Source organism: Miscanthus floridulus, chromosome 1 (assembly GCF_019320115.1).
Source record: "Miscanthus floridulus cultivar M001 chromosome 1, ASM1932011v1, whole genome shotgun sequence".
In the NCBI taxonomy this organism is placed as follows: domain Eukaryota; kingdom Viridiplantae; phylum Streptophyta; class Magnoliopsida; order Poales; family Poaceae; genus Miscanthus; species Miscanthus floridulus.
Genome location: NC_089580.1, coordinates 200,449,894 through 200,468,752, shown reverse-complemented (window position 1 = coordinate 200,468,752; position 18,859 = coordinate 200,449,894). Strand labels below are relative to the sequence as shown.

Here is an 18,859-nt window from a genome sequence, read left to right as displayed (position 1 = left end):
GTTTGTACATTTCTTTTATTATCCTACAGGACTCTTCTTCGTGATTTTTCCTATTAAATAGTAGATATGCACAGTACATATGCACGTGCACATGTCTATAAAAATATCAAGATGGATGAGTAAAAAAAATTTAATAATTGAATTCCTACGTATACGGCACGTACGTGTTCATAAAAAGGTTCATTCTTATTGGAGGAATTATAGTGAAAATTTCGAGAAATAATAATACACGTTCAAGAGGATTCGTATAATAGATAACAAGAATCCAAATAGAAATAAGAATATGTATTTGCCGCAGGAGTTTGCTGCTCAATTTATATACCGAATGAAAATAAACAGTGTATTTACAACAAGAGTTGGTTGGTAAGCACCAACATCATGTTTGAATTCATATCAAAATTCAACCCACAGCTAAAAGGCCGAGCATCAAGTCCTCGCGGAAGACCATAGCGAGCCTGGTCATACAGTCTCGGACTCCTTTCGGGCTGACCTTCACAAGTTCTAGACCCACAACTTCAGCGTCATGGATGCCCTACTTAGGGTGATGTTGGCCGCGGTTAGGTTCCTAGGGCACCGGCCCTCCATGAACAGGTCATTCAGGGCCACCTGTAGACGTTTAATAATTATGGTTAACATATCACCCAGATCCATTTCGAACTCTCCAAATCCATACAAGAAACCCTAGGCGGCACGGCCAGCATGCAATACATATGGAAATAAATCGAAATACTACAATTCCATACAAGAAACCCTAGGCGGCGCGGCCAGCATGCAGAACATACGGAAATAAATGAAAAACGGAAATAAATGAAATCAAACGAATCAACAGGTGTCGTACCTGCACACATGGCGCAAGTGACATATCCTCGACCTGGAGATTAGGAGCAGCGACGCGTGAGTAGCCCACCGGCTTCTCGATGGTGATAACCGCCTTCTCTCCGTAGGTGAACTCCGCCATCGTGACGTACTCCTCTGCTACGTCGACCTCCGCGTCAGGTTGCTTCTCGGCAGAATCATGTTTGTCGCCGCCGCCCTGGATGGCACGTCCAAGTGCCACAACACCAGAAGATGGAGGTACCGGCGGTACCGGTCCATGGCGACCGTCGACAGCGGCGGATTCAACGGGGGGGGGGGGGGGGGGCTTGAGCCCCCTACCGATACCGGAGCCCTAGAGCGCCCCTGGAGCCCCCATTAATTTTTAGGAAAAGTTCTATCATGTAGGTGGGGCTGAGACTAAAGATCGAGCAGCAGTCGGAGATATGTTGCTGTCGCACTTTAGTTCAGCCCCCCCTAAAATTTTTTGTGGATCCGCCACTGGCTGCCGGTGCACCGTCGGAGGCCAGACAAAAAGGGGCCTGGGGCGCGATGGCTCCGCTGGGTCTGCCCTCCTCTCCTCCCGCTCCGACCACGCGATGTAATATGGCTTGACACGATTTTTTGCGAAAGCTAGGGTTACAGCGGCCGCTCGATTGGGCTAATATATATATAGCTTACGGTTGTGCAGCGGTAAGGCGGTTCCACCGATCGACAAATCCAAAAACAAGCCGTTGCGCTTAGTAATCGACCGGAAAGTATAATAATGCATGTAATCTAATGTATACACACACGTAACATTTTGCTCTACACATGCACTTGTATCCAAGGCTGAGTTTGTACATTTCTTTTATTATCCTACTGGACTCTTCTTACGTGATTTTTCCTATTTACTAGTAGATATGCACAATACATATGCACGTGCGACACACACGTGTCTATAAAAATATCAAGATGGATGAGTACAAAAAAATATTTAATAATTGAATTCCTACATATACGGCATGCACGTGTTCATAAAAAGGTTCATTCTTATTGGAGGAATTACAGTGAAACTTTCAACAAATAATAATACACATTCAAGAGGATTCATATAATAGATAACAAGAATCCAAATAGAAATAAGAATATGTATTTGCCGTAGGAGTTTGTTGCTCAATTTATATACCGAATGAAAATAGACAGTGTATTTACAACAAGAGTTGGTTGGTAAGCACAACATCATGTTTGAATTCATATCAAAATTCAACCCATAGCTAAAAGGCTGAGCAGCAAGTCCTCGCAGAAGACCGTAGCGAGCCTGGTCATACAGTCTTGGACTCCTTCCGGGCTGACCTTCACAAGTTCCAGACCCACAACTTCGGCATTATGGATGCGCTGTTTAGGGTGATGTTGGCCACGGTTAGGTTCCTGGGGCACCAGCCTGCCATGAACAGGTCATTCAACGCTTATAGTGCTACAAACATGGCCACCTGTAGACGCGGAATAATTATGATTAACATATCACCCAAATCCATTTCGAACCCTCCAAATCCATAAAAGAAAGCCTAGGCGGCACGGCCAGCATGCAATATATACGAAAATAAATCAAAATACTCCAAATCCATACAAGAAACCCTAGGCGACGCGGCCAGCATGCAAAACATACGGAAATAAATTAAAAACAGAAATAAATGAAATCAAACGAATCAACCGGTGTCGTACTAGCACGCGTGGCACAAGTGACATATCCTTGACCTGGAGATGAGGAGCAGCGGCGCGTGAGTAGCCCACCGGCTTCTCGATGGTGATAACCGCCTTCTCTCCATGGGCGAACTCCGCCATCGTGACGTATTCCTCCGCTACGTCGACCTCCGTGTCCGATTGCTTCTAGGTTGGAATCATGTTCATCGCCGCCGCCCCGGATGACGCGTCCAAGTGCCGCAGCACCAGAAGATGGTGGTACCGGTCCATGGCGGCCGCCAGCAGCGGCAGATTCAACAGTGGGGGGGCTTGAGCCCCCCTACCGATACCGGAGGCCTGGAGCGCCCCTTGAGCCCCATGAATTTTTAGGCAAAGTTCTATCGTGTAGGTGGGACTGAGACTAAAGATCGAGCAGCAGTCGGAGGTATGTTACTGTCGCACTTTAGTTCAACCCCTAAAATTTTTTGTGGATCTGCCACTGGCTGCCGGTGCACCGTCGGAGGCTAGACAAAAACAGGCCGGGGGCGCGATGGCTCCGCTGGGTCTGCCCTCCTCTCGATCCTCCCACTCTGGCCACGCGATGTAATACAACTTGACACGATTTTTTGCGAAAGCTAGGGTTACAGCGGCCGCTCGATTGGGCTAATATATATATAGCTTACGGTTGTGCAGCGGTAAGATGGTTCCACGGATCGACAAATCCAAAAACAAGCCGTTGCACTTAGTAATCGACCTGAAAGTATGCTAATGCATGTAATCTAATGTATACACGCACGTAACATTTTGCTCTACACATGCACTTATATCCAAGGCAGAGTTTGTACATTTCTTTTATTATCCTACGGGACTCTTCTTACGTGATTTTTCCTATTTACTAGTAGATATGCACGTGCGACACACGTGTCTATAAAAATATCAAGATGGATGAGTACAAAAAAAATATTTAATAATTGAATTCCTACATATACGACACACACGTGTTCATAAAAAGGTTCATTCTTTTTGGAGGAATTACAGTGAAAATTTCAAGAAATAATAATACACGTTCAAGAGGATTCATATAATAGATAACAAGAATCCAAATAGAAATAAGAAAATGTATTTGCCGCAGGAGTTTGCTACTCAATTTATATACCGAATGAAAATAAACAGTGTATTTACAACCAGAGTTGGTTGGTAAGTACCAACACCATGTTTGAATTCATATAAAAATTCAACCCACAGCTAAAAGGCTGAGCATCAATGCGAGCCTGGTCATACAGTCTTGGACTCCTTCCAGACTGACCTTCACAAGTTCCACACCCACAAGCTTCAGTGTCATGGATGCCCTGCTTAGGGTGATGTTGGCCGCGGTCAGGTTCCTGGGGCACCAACCCACCATGAACAGGTCATTCAACGCTTGTAGTGCTAGAAACATGGCCACCTATAGACGTGGAATAATTACGGTTAACATATCACCCAGATCCATTTTGAACCCTCCAAATCCATACAAGAAACCCTAGGCGGCGCGGCCAGCATGCAATACATACGGAAATAAATCGAAATACTCCAAATCCATACAAGAAACCCTAGGCGGCACGGCCAGCGTGCAAAACATACGAAAATAAATGAAAAACAGAAATAAATGAAATCAAACGAATCAACCGGTGTCGTACCTACACGCGTGGCGCAAGTGACCTATCCTCAACCTAGAGATGAGGAGCAGCGGCGCGTGAGTAGCCCACCGGCTTCTCGGTGGTGATAACCGCCTTCTCTCCGTGGGCAAACTTCGCCATCGTGACGTACTACTCCGCTACGTCGACCTCTGCGTCCGGTTGCTTCTCGACAGGAATCATGTTCATCGCCGCCGCCCTGGATGGCGCGTCCAAGTGCCGCAGCACCAGAAGATGGCGGTCGCCGGCAGCGGCGGATTCAATGGTGGGGGGGAGCTTGAGCCCCTCTACCGATACCGGAGCCCTGTAGCGCCCCTAGAGCCCCCATTAATTTTTAGGCAAAGTTCTATCGTGTAGGTGGGGCTTAGACTAAAAATCGAGCAGCAGTCGGAGGTACGTCGCTGTCGCACTTTTGTTCAGCCCCCCTAAAATTTTTCTTGGATCCGCCACTGACTGCCAGTGCACCGTCGGAGGCCGGACAGAAAGGGGCTGGGGGCGCGATGGCTCCGTTGGGTCTGCCCTCCTCTCCTCCTGCTCCGGCCACGCGATGTAATACGGCTTGACATGATTTTTTGCGAAAGCTAGGGTTACGGTGGCCGCTCGATTGGGCTAATATATATATAGCTTATGGTTGTGCAGTGGTAAGGCGGTTCCGCCGATCGACAAATCCAAAAACAAGCCGGTGCGCTTAGTAATCGACCGGAAAGTATAATAATGCATGTAATCTAATGTATACACGCACGTAACATTTTGCTCTACACATGCACTTGTATCCAAGGCAGAGTTTGTACATTTCTTTTATTATCCTACGGGACTCTTCTTACGTGATTTTTCCTATTTACTAGTAGATATGCACAGTACATATGCACGTGCGACACACATGTGTCTATAAAAATATCATGATGGATGAGTACAAAAAAATATTTAATAATTGAATTCCTACATATACGGCATGCACGTGTTCATAAAAAGGTTCATTCTTATTGGAGGAATTACATTGAAAATTTCGAGAAATAATAATACACATTCAAGAGGATTCATATAATAGATAACAAGAATCAAAATAGAAATAAGAAAATATATTTGCCCCAAGAGTTTGCTGCTCAATTTATATACCGAATGAAAATAAACAGTGTATTTACAACAAGAGTTGGTTGGTAAGTACCAACACCCTGTTTGAATTCATATAAAAAATCAACCCACAGCTAAAAGGCTGAGCATCAAGTCCTCGCGGAAGACCGTAGCGAGCCTGGTCATACAGTCTTGGACTCCTTCCGGGCTGACCTTCACAAGTTCCACACCCACAAGCTTCGGCGTCATGGATGCCCTGCTTAGGGTGATGTTGGCCGCAGTCAGGTTTCTGGGGCACCAGCCCACCATGAATAGGTCATTCAGCGCTTGTAGTGCTAGAAACATGACTACCTGTAGACGTGGAATAATTACGGTTAATATATCACCCAGATCCATTTTGAACCCTCCAAATCCATACAAGAAACCCTAGGCGGCGCGACCAGCATGCAATACATACGGAAATAAATCGAAATACTCCAAATCCATACAAGAAACCCTAGGCGGCACGGCCAGCATGCAAAACATACGAAAATAAATGAAAAACGGAAATAAATGAAATAAAACGAATCAACCGGTGCCGTACCTGCACGCGTGGCGCAAGTGACCTATCCTCGACCTGGAGATGAGGAGCAGCGGCGCGCGAGTAGCCCACCGGCTTCTTAGTGGTGATAACCGCCTTCTCTCCATGGGCGAACTCCGCCATCGTGACGTACTCCTCCGCTACGTCGACCTCCGCGTTCGGCTGCTTCTCGGCAGGAATCATGTTCATCGCCGCCGCCCTGGATGGTGCGTCCAAGTGTCGCAGCACCAGAAGATGGCGGTACCGGTCCATGGCGGTTCAACGGTGGGGCGAGGGGGGGGGGGGCTTGAGCCCCCCTACCGATACCGGAGCCCTGTAGCGCCCCTGGAGCCCCCATTAAATTTAGGCAAAGTTCTATCGTGTAGGTGGGGCTGAGACTAAAGATCGAGCAGCAGTCGGAGGTATGTTGCTGTCGCACTTTTGTTCAGCCCCCCTAAAATTTTTCCTGGATCCGCCACTGGTCGCCGGTGCACCGTCGGAGGCCGGACAGAAAGGGGCCGGGGGCACGATGGCTCCGCTGGGTCTGCCCTCCTCTCCTCCCACTCCGGTCACGCGATGTAATATGGCTTGACACAATGTTTTGCGAAAGCTAGGGTTACGGCGGCCGCTCGATCGGGCTAATATATATAGCTTACGGTTGTGCAGCGGTATGGCAGTTCCTCCGATCGACAAATCCAAAAACTAGCTGTTGCGCTTAGTAATCGACTGGAAAGTATAATAATGCATGTAATCTAATGTATACACGTACGTAACCTTTTGCTCTACACATGCACTTGTATCCAAGGCGGAGTTTGTACATTTCTTTTATTATCCTTCGGGACTCTTCTTACGTGATTTTTCCTATTTACTAGTAGATATGCACAGTACATATGCACGTGCGATACACACGTGTCTATAAATATCAAGATGGATGAGTACAAAAAAAATATTTAATAATTGAATTCCTACATATACGGCACGCACATGTTCATAAAAAGGTTCATTCTTATTGGAGGAATTACAGTGAAAATTTTGAGAAATAATAATACACATTCAAGAGGATTCATATAATAGATAACAAGAATCCAAATAGAAATAAGAACATGCATTTGCCGCAGGAGTTTGCTGCTCAATTTATATACCGGAATGAAAATAAACAGTTTATTTACAACAAGAGTTGGTTGGTAAGCACCAACACCATGTTTGAATTCGTATAAAAAATCAACCCACAGCTAAAAGGATAACTTTCTTTCACAACAACGGTCATTTCTCTTATGGTACGCTTCAAAATTTCAATTGATTGAATTATCAATTATACAAGGCCTTACATGAGTAGGCTAAGAAATTTCGTGATATACTCAGATGTTCCACCATAATAACGGTTCTGTAACATAGCCTGCTCTTCCCTAGCCACTTGCACCAGCTCTAAGATCAGTGACATCATTAATTAGAGCAATCCATATGAGTCAGCACCAGGTATGTATTCAACCATGCACAATGATAACAGTACCTACATATAAAAATAAAACCAACAAATTTATAATAAATAATTGACTATATACACTTATCATCATACTCTATATACACTTCTAATGATGACACCAGTGGGGAGTGGGTTCTTGCTATCTGCTATACATACCACCCACCTCAAAACAAACTTAAACAAATTGAATCTACCAATGTGTTGACATTCAGTGTGCTGTGATGACGCGGCCATGCCCTTCCTTGCAACAAGACCGGTGATTTTCAATATTTCTTTGTGCTGTTAGGCTATTTTGTATAAAGAGTACAATGCAATGATAATGGGGAATATGAGACATTAGACAGAATGATGAAACTGAGGTTGGAGGTACTACTCTACTGCACCAGATTTCTATATGAAAATTTAGAGTTGAATTGCCTGAGTCACAATTTGTATATGAAGTTATGAAACTAAACTCAGACTCAAAATAATATGGGCATCAATCAAAAATAGGAGCGCGGCAAATCAATACCAGTTAGAGCACTGCAATGCTTATTCTCAGGTGTCGGCGACAATCTAAAAATGAAAATAGAAAGAAAATAAAAGATGTTAGTATGGCTATCTTGCTCATGCATTTGCACTGGAATATTGATGAAAGGATGGTTCAAACCCACTTTTAAGAAATCATTTTAGGCGTACATTTTCATCCCAATATGATTTGCTTCTTTGATTTGTTCATTTCCGAAGTGAATGCCACCAATGCTGTAACCATGTGTTGGATAATAATGTTTGAGAAAATATAGTCTTTCTAAACTACAAATGGACCCTAAAATTTTTGACACGGCTTACCTATGTATCCTCTTATTCGCAGACTTACAATTTGGGGATAGTATCTGCATATGAAAAGCTCTCTTGTAATGTCAGAATTTTTCTTGAAGGATTTCGGTCTCTTAGAATGAGAATGATCTTCCACCTCTTCGACATCATCTCCCACCTTTCTCCGCTTCTTGTGGCCGCCGGAATCCTTCAATTTCTACAAGGCAAGATAAGTAGCATGACTGTAAGAGCCAGCAGATAGCCATACTTTTGCATAGATTTGCTACCAGCAAGAATGGCGCAAAAATTACAGAATCGATACTGATGTCAAAGGAGGACGTACCGTGAGTGCAATTCTCTTTGCATCGGATATGGGCCCTTTAAGTATCATGACTTTATCTCTGTCCACCTTACGCAGGTCAATTTGCTTGCCTGCAAATCATAGTTGATAAGAGAGGCAGGCTTTGGAAAGATGGCATCTCCAGCTATAGCTGTCAATTGCCAAGAAAAAAAAGGAGGTGAAAAGAAAAACTGTAATTACCAAGGAGCTTCTCGATCAGCACAAACCACTGGGCTTCATATTGATTCACCAAAGATACAGCATAACCTGACCGCCCTGCACGTGCGGTCCTACCCACCCGATGAACATAATCCTACATGCCGCGCAGCATAAAATTTGAGACCATAACGAATCCAATTTGAACATCTAATTGTAAGCAGTTAAAACAAAATCACAATGGCCCAGTACTCAAACAGACAGAAAGAGACCTTAGAATTCATTGGAGTATCATAATCGATCACCATATCAACTCCTTGAATGTCAAGGCCACGACTTGCTACATCAGTGCAAATAAGGATATTGCAATCTTTCGCTTTGAACCTGTTCAAAGCACCTAATCTCTTGTCCTGGTAATAAAGAAAAATAAACGGAAAAGTATTATTAAAGGGAAGACATAAACAAGACAAATCCACTTCACAGAACAGAAGGATTAACCTACTGAATGGAATAGTCATATAATTATCTATATGTCTGACATTTTAAGTCAAAGAAAGTAAACCTGACTCATCTGGCCACTGATAGACATAGCTTTCAAACCAAGATTCCTCAGCATAAGAGCAAGGAGCCTAGTAGATTCACATGTGCGCACAAAGATCATGATCATGCTGTCTTGCCTCTCGTTCAGAACATGAAGAAGGTAGCAATCCTGAAATTCACATAAAAAAAAAGGTAGATCAGAGACAAATCATGGAAAAGGGTACTCTGCTGTGATGGCCTAATGCTAACCAATATAGAATTCAATTATTCCGCCCATAACACATGTTGAATTAGGTTAACAACATTCAATACAGTAACTTCATTGCAGCCATGATTTTCCATAACTGCTTATTAAATGAATTGGGGATTGTCCAGACAGTTAACAGAGACATGCAACACAAGAAGAATCGAAACATCAAATTGGTTCCAATCACCAATCTGTTAGCTCTGTTTTTTTGTATTCACCTGTTTCGTGCACTCAATGTTTAGTTGCCGCTATTTCTAACTTTTTGCAATCCATCTCCTATTCTCAGCCTCAAAGACAACGGGCTTCCCCATCAAGCATTGCGTTGATATGTATATGTCAGACTTATCGGAACTGCTATGTATATGTCAGACTTGTCGGAACTGCTTCGCTGCAGCAAGCGTTGTGGCTGCTGCTGCAGCAAGCCTGCCTACATTTACTATTCTTTGTAGTAGAAAATAAGCAGCAGCAAATGCTGTAGCTGCTTCATAAGCACAGCTGAGCAGGTCCCATGAGTTGCACAAAACGACCTGATCCAATCTCTATGCATTGTAAAATCTTCTTTTTTGGTACTCATCATTTTCTACTTGAACACATATTTTGTTTTTTATTCTCTTAACCTGCACCAACTTTCTTAGAACTAAAAGGCTTTGTTGCTGTTTGGTCACTCTAGGTGTATGCTTGGGGGGGAGAGGAGAAAATACTGTTCAGGTAATAGACCTTGGTATTACTAGGATGTTATTGGCTCCCGTTGCATTAACCTTCCCTCTGTGCTCATCATGAGTGAGCCATCTATATTATTGGTGTACTTTTTTTTGCACGCCATCAATGAGTGAGTTATCTGGGGGCTGTGGGTTGCAAATGAACACAGACGCTATACTTGCTTTTTCAGAATACAAAAATTGTCTATTTAAGAAGACATTGTTGCCTAATGAATGACACTTAAATTGCCTAAGAAAATGCAGCTTCTTGCAGCCGGCTGCTGCTATTTTGGCTGCAAAGGTAAACTAATGTAAGTATAGCTGCAGCCACAGCCAAATAATTGCAGCCGAGCAGGCTGATTACCATATTTTCTTCATGTGAGTTTCTGGTTTCTAAGCATACATGGAAATACCTGATGTCGTACATGATTGAGCTAGTTGCCCTTACTGTATTGTCATATTGTAGGCATTTAACTGTAATATGTACACCTGAAATCTTTTTCAAAAATCATGTAATGATGTGCCTAGATTTATTTCTCATATGTGTATTTCTGTGCAGTAGCTATTATCCCTACGCACATCAGTACATCACCATCTCCCGCCCACCTGCAGTCGCTGTCCGTCGACCCGTCGTCGGTGAGTCCTCTAAACAATTGCGTTTTTTTGCCTGATTGCTTAGCAGATTGAAAGATTGACCGTGGCTGTGATCTGTTCGTGCCTTTTCTTTTCTTGCCATGCCTAGATTACCATGTAGTACTGAGCATAACCTCCTCCTTTTCTTTCATGGATTGGATTCTGGATATGTGTAGTATATAAAGTATATAGTGTCTCTGCCTAGATTGCCAAGCTTGATTGTCAGTGTTATTGTAAGTAAGAGTTGTATTTCAGAAATTTTATATGGATCCTATAGGAAGTAGTTCAAGTAAGAAATATTTTAGAGTGCTTACAGCAAAGTACCCCTTTAATTTGTTTGTCTTGCTGTTTAAATCTCACAAGTTTGAATGCTGGATCAGAAATATAGCATCCTTACTGACATGGATATCGAGGAGGCTGGCCACTTGCCCCTTTTCCTCAGTTGCATGACGTAGTTCTATATTCTGCTCCCTGAGGCACTTGGTCCTTTGATACAGTATAGTAGTAGCAACTTGCACGGCACATCAGTAGTGGTAGTAGCGAGCATGGAGAAAGCATAGTGATCATCTCTTTGTCTGAAACTATACTAGTGAAGAACTCCAGAATAGTGATCATCTCTTTGTTTGAAACTTTAAAAATGAGCCTGCTTGCCGTTGCTGTTAAATGATCATCTTGTACTGTTTTTGACTTTTACTTGGAACCTTGCTGAAAGGCTGAGTCAGGGTGTCTGTCACTGGTGTGTGCCTCTGCCTTTGCTGGATGGCTGGGATATATTTTCCAAAATGATGTTACACACAGCCTGTGGTTCTTTCTTTTTCAGTCATCAGATTACGTATATAAATATTTTAGCTCTATCCTGTTTTCTCTGTTTCCAGTCATCAGCAACATGCTAAAAATACTAATCTGCATACTACAAGTCTGAAACTTTCTAAAGGTGGAAAACCCTGCAGAAAGAACCAATTTATAACTTCTGTTGACATACTACAATCTTGTTAGGAATTAAAAATTGTGGCAGATATGTACTGAGTAAGATCTTCAGCTGATTTAAACTTGTTTTTAGCAGACACCAGAACTGCCGCTTTGATTGTTGTTTTTATATACAAATTTATTAGATGGTGCTGAATCTAGTTTGTTGAACTAGCGTAGCTGCTATTGAATTGAACTAACTGGCCTATTACTGAATTGCACCACAACCGCAAGCAGCAGTAGACTGATTTAGATTTTAGAGAGATTGATAAATGTATGATTTACTGATAGATAGATCAGGGGTCCTTTGCTTCTAGTCTAGCAACTTCTAGTAGTAGTAGTTTGCTTCCCATTACTCAATATTTTTTGATGCATTGTGAAAGAACGGCTACAATAAGTTTCGACGAAGGGACCAGCATGTCTTGATCACTAGATAATGGAGTTTCAGTGGCAAGTCAATGCTTACTCTTTGTTCATGTTCGTTGTTTTCCAGTCAATGCTTTCGGTGGCAATACCCATATCTTTTTCACTAGATAATGGGTTTTTTAGAATTAGCTGGCGACTTAGACACATGTTGCTGGATTGAATTGTCGTTAACCAACCCATCTATCTGGTAGACCATCATGGTACCATCAGACAAACGAACTAGTGCCCCTTGCTTCCAATCTTTTTGTGCTGCTAATCTGAGATTTTCCTGCATGGCGAACTCCTGTGCCAAAGGATCAGCCTGCCTAGACAGCTCTGGCCGGCCTGATGGCATTGAGGCCACGGTCGGTCCTAGGTTTAACAGTTCTACATTCACGGGAGATCTGCATGCCAAATATGTACTACGGGTCATTTTCTATAGCAATGCTAATCGTGATGGTTCATACAGTCATATGTCTCTGCTTATTTTTTATTTTTTTTAAACGCAATGGCAGGAGTTCTGCCTTTCAATTAAGTGGGAAAAAGATAGTTTATGTACAAACTAAGTTAGTCGAGGAAAGGAAAAGAACCTCCCCCCCCCCCCCCCCCCCCCCCCCTCAAGCGTGTAAAACACCCGGCCCACTGGAGAGGGGTCATCTGCTACCCATATTCGATTGCTCTCTTCCTCTGGTCTATATCATCCTTTATCTTTGAGGCCACCTGCAGCACTGTATGTATCTTGTTGTCGAAGATTCTCCTATTTCTTTCTTTCCACACGTTCCAGAAGGTGTAGATTAGTGCCCCGTTCAGCCTCCTACGTTCTGATCTTGGCACTTTCGTCGTCACCTCTTCCCACCATGATCTGATATCGGTGGGTTGCACCTGGGGTTGCTGCTGGATCTGATGGAAGTTCTCCCACGATAGGATATGATTCCAAACCCCCTTCGCGAAGGGGCAACATAGGCATAGGTGGAGGCCGGTCTCTAAAGGGCCATTGCAGAGCACACATTGTTGATGGTGTGGCCACCCTTTCCTCTGTAGGTTTTGTGCCGTTAGAATTTTATCTTGCACTAAGATCCAAGCAAAAATCTTGCATTTGTTCTCCACATGCGCACTCCAGATCAACTCTGTACTTCTTATTTTTAAACCGGGGGTGGGGGTGGGGCTGTGGGTTGCAGATGAACACAGACACTATACTTGCTTTTCAGAATACATAAATTGCCCATTTTAAGAAGAGATTGTTGCCTAATGAACGACACTTAAATTGCCTAAGAAAGTGCAATCCACTACAGCATTACCGTATCATGTGATGGGATTTGATCGTTGCACTTTTACTGCTGTGGTTATGCACGGATTTTCAGGTTTCTATTTGCTCTTTCTGATAAGCTGATTGTTATCACAGGGTTATTTGTTATTCTGAACATGGAGGTTCTTGCTGCAGAATGTGATATTATTGGAAATCCAGCACTACCTCCTGATTCTGGAGATTCTTATTCCATGAGAGCAGACCAGTTTAATGGAGCACCTCAAAAATGGCTCAATGGCAGGGAGTGCTTTGAATAAAGTGGCAAGGCCCACTGACAATGCTCAAGTAATCCAGAGATCGATGGCAGGGAACTCTTTGAACATGGTCCCTAGACCAAGTGACAATGCACAGGTATTCCAACCAACAGTACAAGCATTTTTCCATATCTAGTGACAAGCAATGGGCCTATCACTTTTGGTCTTTTGCTAGGTTCTTTTATGTTTTGCGATGTAGCAGTAGGACAAATGACAGCTGGATCGGTTGGGGGTATCATGGATTCTAGTTGAGATACCACTAATTGACTACATGTCACGTATGCATTGATTAGTTACTAAACTTCATTGGGAATAGGAAACTAAATGTACTCTGACCAGGCAATATTGTGGCAAGATCAAGGCAAAATGATGCAAATCATTAGGCAATTTTTATATCATTCTTCTCTAATCTCTCTTTGTTTTTTTTCTGTTTTTACATTGCAGGTTCTAAGTTATCTAGCAGGGGGAGATCAAGTACAAAGCACAAAGCAGGTATGATGTGTGCAATATATGTAAATAAGTACATATGTGGTGAGAGAGGAAATTATATTGGAGGATGATTGGATTAGATTTTAGATCCGTGTCAGTTAGGCACTTGCGTCTTTTAATCGAATCTCTATTTTTTTGCAAATAAATTGGGGGTGGGGGTGGGGGTTGCAAATGAACATAGACACTATACTTGCTTTTTCATAATACATAAATTTCCTGTTTAGGAAGACATTGTTGCCTAACGAATGACACTTAAATTGCCCAAGAAAATACAATCCACTACAGCATTTACCAGCAGCAACCTGCTCATCACTAGGAACAATAATGTCTTCTCAAATAGGCAACATATTTATCTCCATCCAGCAACAAAATTATGACACGTGTTATCCTTTTTTAACATGCAGGATACAGGCCATATACTGAGAAGCAAGATGCAGGCCATGTACAGAGAAGATGCGTAAATGTGTGCTTTTTCCAAGGGACTAGATGTATAGTGTTGTGATCTAGAAAACTGCAGATACAAAATATGTTTTTATGAATACATTGTCCTTTTTATGAACATATACATGTAGTACATTAAAGCATATCTGGGCCTGATTTGCCTTTTTCCCAAAAACCGTGGTCGTATCTGGGCACAGGCCGCGCAAGCCTCGAGGGTGGGAATTTTTTTCCTCCGGGCATGCCAACAAGCCAGCGTTAATTAGCATCTTGCCAAAAAAAGGTGTCTAATAATTGCACTTTTACCAAAAACGGCAAGGCCGTGCGGAAGCACTATATTATGGCCGGCCGTGCATTAGCCACTTCCAAGAAAAAAATCGGAAGAAAAAAAATCTAAAAATATATAAATTGGAAGAAAAAAAAACTAAATAAAATCTCCGATAAAAAAATATGATCGGACTCGTAAGATTCTGGGAATTACTTGATCGGACATTCGGACTGGAGAAAAAAAAACTCTACCGGAAAAAAACTAAAAAAAACTCCGGCTCAAAAATATACGAAGGGACAAGGTGGTGAACCACATGCAACCAAACACATCGCGGCACTAGAGTATAAGTCCAGATGAACAAAATAACGCACTTCAGATGCCAACCATACAAAGATCTGTTGGGAGATAAATAATAGTCACAACATATTCTACATTTCTACTAGTACAAATAATGACTAGTACTGCATTTACGTGATACAATATGATCAACTAGAAATTATCCTACATATTACATAGTGCTAGGTGCAGCCAGGGCGAGCTATGGTTAATCCTTACGGTCACTCTAACCTATAGCTTAGCTTTTCCATTTCCTGGAATATGGATGCAGCACTCTCATAGCACGTGGCACAAGCAGCTCGAACAGCTTCTACATTTTTGAAGCAGAACTCAACAGCCATCATTTGCTCTTGATACGGAGGACCTCCAAACACTAATCTTGGATCACCACTGTATGCCGCACATCCACCTGCAATGCACTCCACCATGTTACCCAATTGAGTCTTCATCTGATGAGCCACCTCAAGCAACCTATATATTATAAATTCCACGGATTTATGTTCCTTCTCAGCAGCCTGACGACCAGCATAATTCAGATCAACAATCTTCAAATTGAAATTTGATTCCATGAATAGCAACGCTGCACGTGCAGCAACTTCCTCTGCCCTAGAAGATGCTAGAGCCTGGCTATGAACTTCCAGTTTGTGACATCTCCCTTCTACCATACAAGGAAATGAAAACTTTGCCTCGCCCTTCATCTTACCACCGTCGCTTGGAACACTGTTGTACTCAGCTTTGCCTATACCTAGATAAGAAAGGACATAATCCAACACATCCTTTACAGAAAAACAAACCGACGGCAAATAATGTACCTGCAGCAGTACAATTTTATATTCTACATTAGAAAAACTAGCAACTCAAGGACATATGGATTGTGCATAACCATTTTCAGAGATACACAGGAAGTGCACTAACCTTCCTTAGGAACTTGTGCTTCTTAGTTGAATTTTCATTGTATTTCAGGCGTTCATCCTGAATCTTCTCTAGTTCTGAACGTGCATAAACAGGAATGCCCCTATACCTCTTGATGATATAGATTATAAAATCATCCAAGGTTGTATAGACTTGACTAGCTTCAGTAATCTCAACATAATTATCATCCATAATCACTTTGTAGTCTAAATGTTGTGACAACTGCTCACATTGTTTGAGTGACAAGTCCCATTGCTCAATCAACTTCTTAGTTAAATAGTCTAAATCATCGACATCACGCCAATCATAACTTAACCCAAGCATCTTAATTATGCTGCTACTGTAGTCCAGAACTTGAATGGAATGCTTCTCACCTAAATACTTGAAAGCATTAATGATAGCGCTGGTTTCTGCTAGTGCTGGAGAATCACATATTTCACCCTCCACCTTAGCAACTGGAGGTGGCTTACCAACTGAGAATCTAGCGCCTGATACATCGAGCTCAACACAGACCTTGAAATGTATACTTCCACATGGTGTGCACGTGAAAATAGGTCCTGCTTTTGCACCAATTGCTTCCATGACCTTCAACAACACTGTCCTTGGAGGGATCTCTATTACCTGCTCATTAGCCTGTATCAAGGAAGTGTATATTTAACTGGCAAACTTCTACGAGAGGTACCTCATCAATTTAAATCACAACAACAACAACAACAACAACAACAACAAAGCCTTTAAGTCACAAACAAGTTGGGGTAGGCTAGAGTTGAAACCCAGCAGAAGCAATCAAGGTTCAGACACGTGAATAACTATTTTTCAAGCATTTCTATCTAAGGCTAAGTCTTTAGGTATATTCCATCATTTCAAGTCTCCTTTTATTGCCTCTATCCAAGTCAACTTCGGTCTTCCTCTGTCTCTGGAGGTCTTCGTTGGACATATCCAAACCATCTCAACCGGTGTTGGACAAGTTTTTTTTTTCAATTGGTGCTACCCCTAATCTATCACGTATATCATCGTTCTGAACTCGATCCCTTCTTGTATGATCGCAAATCCAACGCAACATACGCATTTCCGCGACACTTATCTGTTGAACATGTCGTCTTTTCGTAGGTCAACATTCTGCACCATACAACATAGCAGGTCTAATCGCCGTCCTATAAAACTTGCCTTTTAGCTTCTGTGGTACTCTTCTGTCACATAGGACACCAGATGCTTGTTGCCTCTGCTTTGATTCTATGGCTAACATCTTCATCAATATCCCTGTCTCTCTGTAGCATTGATCTTAAATATCGAAATGTATCCTTCCTAGACACTACTTGACCTTTCAAACTAATATCTTCCTCCTCCTAAATAGTAGTGCCGAAGTCACACCTCATATACTCAGTTTTAGTTCTACTGAGTCTAAAACCTTTGGACTCTAAAGTCTCCCGCCATAACTCCAGTTTCTGATTCACTCCTGTCCAGCTTTCATCAACTAGCACTACATCGTCCGCGAAAAGCATACACCAAGGGATGTCCCCTTGTACGTCCCTTGTGACCTCATCCATCACTAAGGCAAACAAATAAGGACTCAAAGCTGACCCTTGATGTAGTCCTATCCTAATCGGAAAGTCATCCGTGTGTCCATCACTTGTTCGAACTCTAGTCACAACATTGTTGTACATGTCCTTAATGAGCCCGACGTACTTCGTTGGGACTTTATGTTTGTCCAAAGCCCACCACATAACATTCATTGATATTTTATCATAAGCCTTCTTCAAGTCAATAAAAATCATGTGTAGGTCCTTCTTCTCCTTATACCGCTCCATAACTTGTCTTATTAAGAAAATGGCTTCCATGGTTGACCTTTCGGGCATGAAACTAAATTTGTTCATAGAGACCCACGTTATTGCTCTCAAGCGATGCTCGATAACTCTCTCCCATAGCTTCATAGTATGGCTCATCAACTTAATTTCCCGGTAATTAGTACAACTTTGAATATCCCCTTTATTCTTGTAGATCGTACCAATATACAAGAAAATAGAAAAATTGACATATCAATTTCAACAAACACCTTGAAACGTAAACTTCCACAAGGAATAGATACGTGAAAATAGGTGATCCTTTTGCACCAATAGCTTCCATGAGCTTCAACAACACTGTCCTAGGAGGGATCTCTATTACCTGCCAATTGGTCCAAACCAGCGATGTAGACATTAAAACTAGTTAGCTTCCAGAAGGGACGCTACATCAACTTAAAGTGGAGCGGGGCTGCGCGGCGAGATGGAGCGGCGGCGGCGGCGGCGGCAGGCGGCGTCGTGGGTTGGGAAAAGAAGCAGCGAAGCAAAAAGTGGAAGACGGGTGGGTCGCGAGAAAGTTGTCAGGTGCTGTCAGACTCATATACGGCGTGTAAAAAAAATGCTCCAGGAAGAAATACGAGGCTTATACAAACTGTACTGTGAAAAGTGGCACACATCTCAAAGCAGCATCAACGGTTGCATGTGTAGGAGTATGCGCCCTTAAGGGCAAAATTTCCGGGTCCGGGAGCGGCAGATAAGCAGCGCCGCGAAGGAGCAGTGCAGCGGTGAGGTGTTCTTCTCCCTGCCTTCTATCCTCCAGGATGAAAACAGTACGGATATTTTTCGACCGTATTCGAAACTGAATTCGTTTAGAGGGGTTGAGATCTGTCCATATCCGAGTCCGGATATCCAACATCCGATACCGTATCCATATCTGAATACTCAAATCGTATATTTATGATGTCGATATCCAGTCGTATCATATCCGACATAGTTGACACTATCCATATTCGAATCCGGACAGAAATATGAAAACA

At 42.6% G+C, this 18,859-nt stretch overlaps 2 protein-coding genes and 1 long non-coding RNA gene across 3 annotated transcripts; 1 reads left to right on the top strand and 2 right to left on the bottom strand.

Annotated features, from left to right (window-relative positions):
• Positions 1-7,798: 7,798 nt before the first annotated feature.
• On the bottom strand, positions 7,799-9,434 carry LOC136470030 (DEAD-box ATP-dependent RNA helicase 10-like). Its single transcript, XM_066468007.1, has 7 exons — positions 9,405-9,434; positions 9,115-9,261; positions 8,825-8,962; positions 8,598-8,709; positions 8,400-8,488; positions 8,118-8,273; positions 7,799-7,816 (listed from the first exon to the last, which is right to left on the bottom strand). The coding sequence occupies exons 1-7, from the start codon at positions 9,432-9,434 to the stop codon at positions 7,799-7,801; spliced, it is 690 nt and encodes a 229-aa protein (XP_066324104.1).
• Positions 9,435-13,218: 3,784 nt separating this feature from the next.
• Positions 13,219-14,639, top strand: LOC136450266 (uncharacterized). The gene is made up of 3 exons (XR_010758289.1): positions 13,219-13,698; positions 14,046-14,093; positions 14,495-14,639. It is a non-coding gene; the product is annotated as an uncharacterized lncRNA (long non-coding RNA).
• Positions 14,640-15,182: 543 nt separating this feature from the next.
• LOC136450219 (uncharacterized) lies at positions 15,183-18,172 on the bottom strand. The gene is made up of 3 exons (XM_066450590.1): positions 18,098-18,172; positions 16,048-16,677; positions 15,183-15,944 (listed from the first exon to the last, which is right to left on the bottom strand). Exons 2-3 carry the CDS (start codon positions 16,624-16,626, stop codon positions 15,354-15,356), a joined length of 1,170 nt encoding a protein of 389 aa, XP_066306687.1. The 5' UTR covers positions 16,627-16,677; positions 18,098-18,172; the 3' UTR covers positions 15,183-15,353.
• Positions 18,173-18,859: the final 687 nt, after the last annotated feature.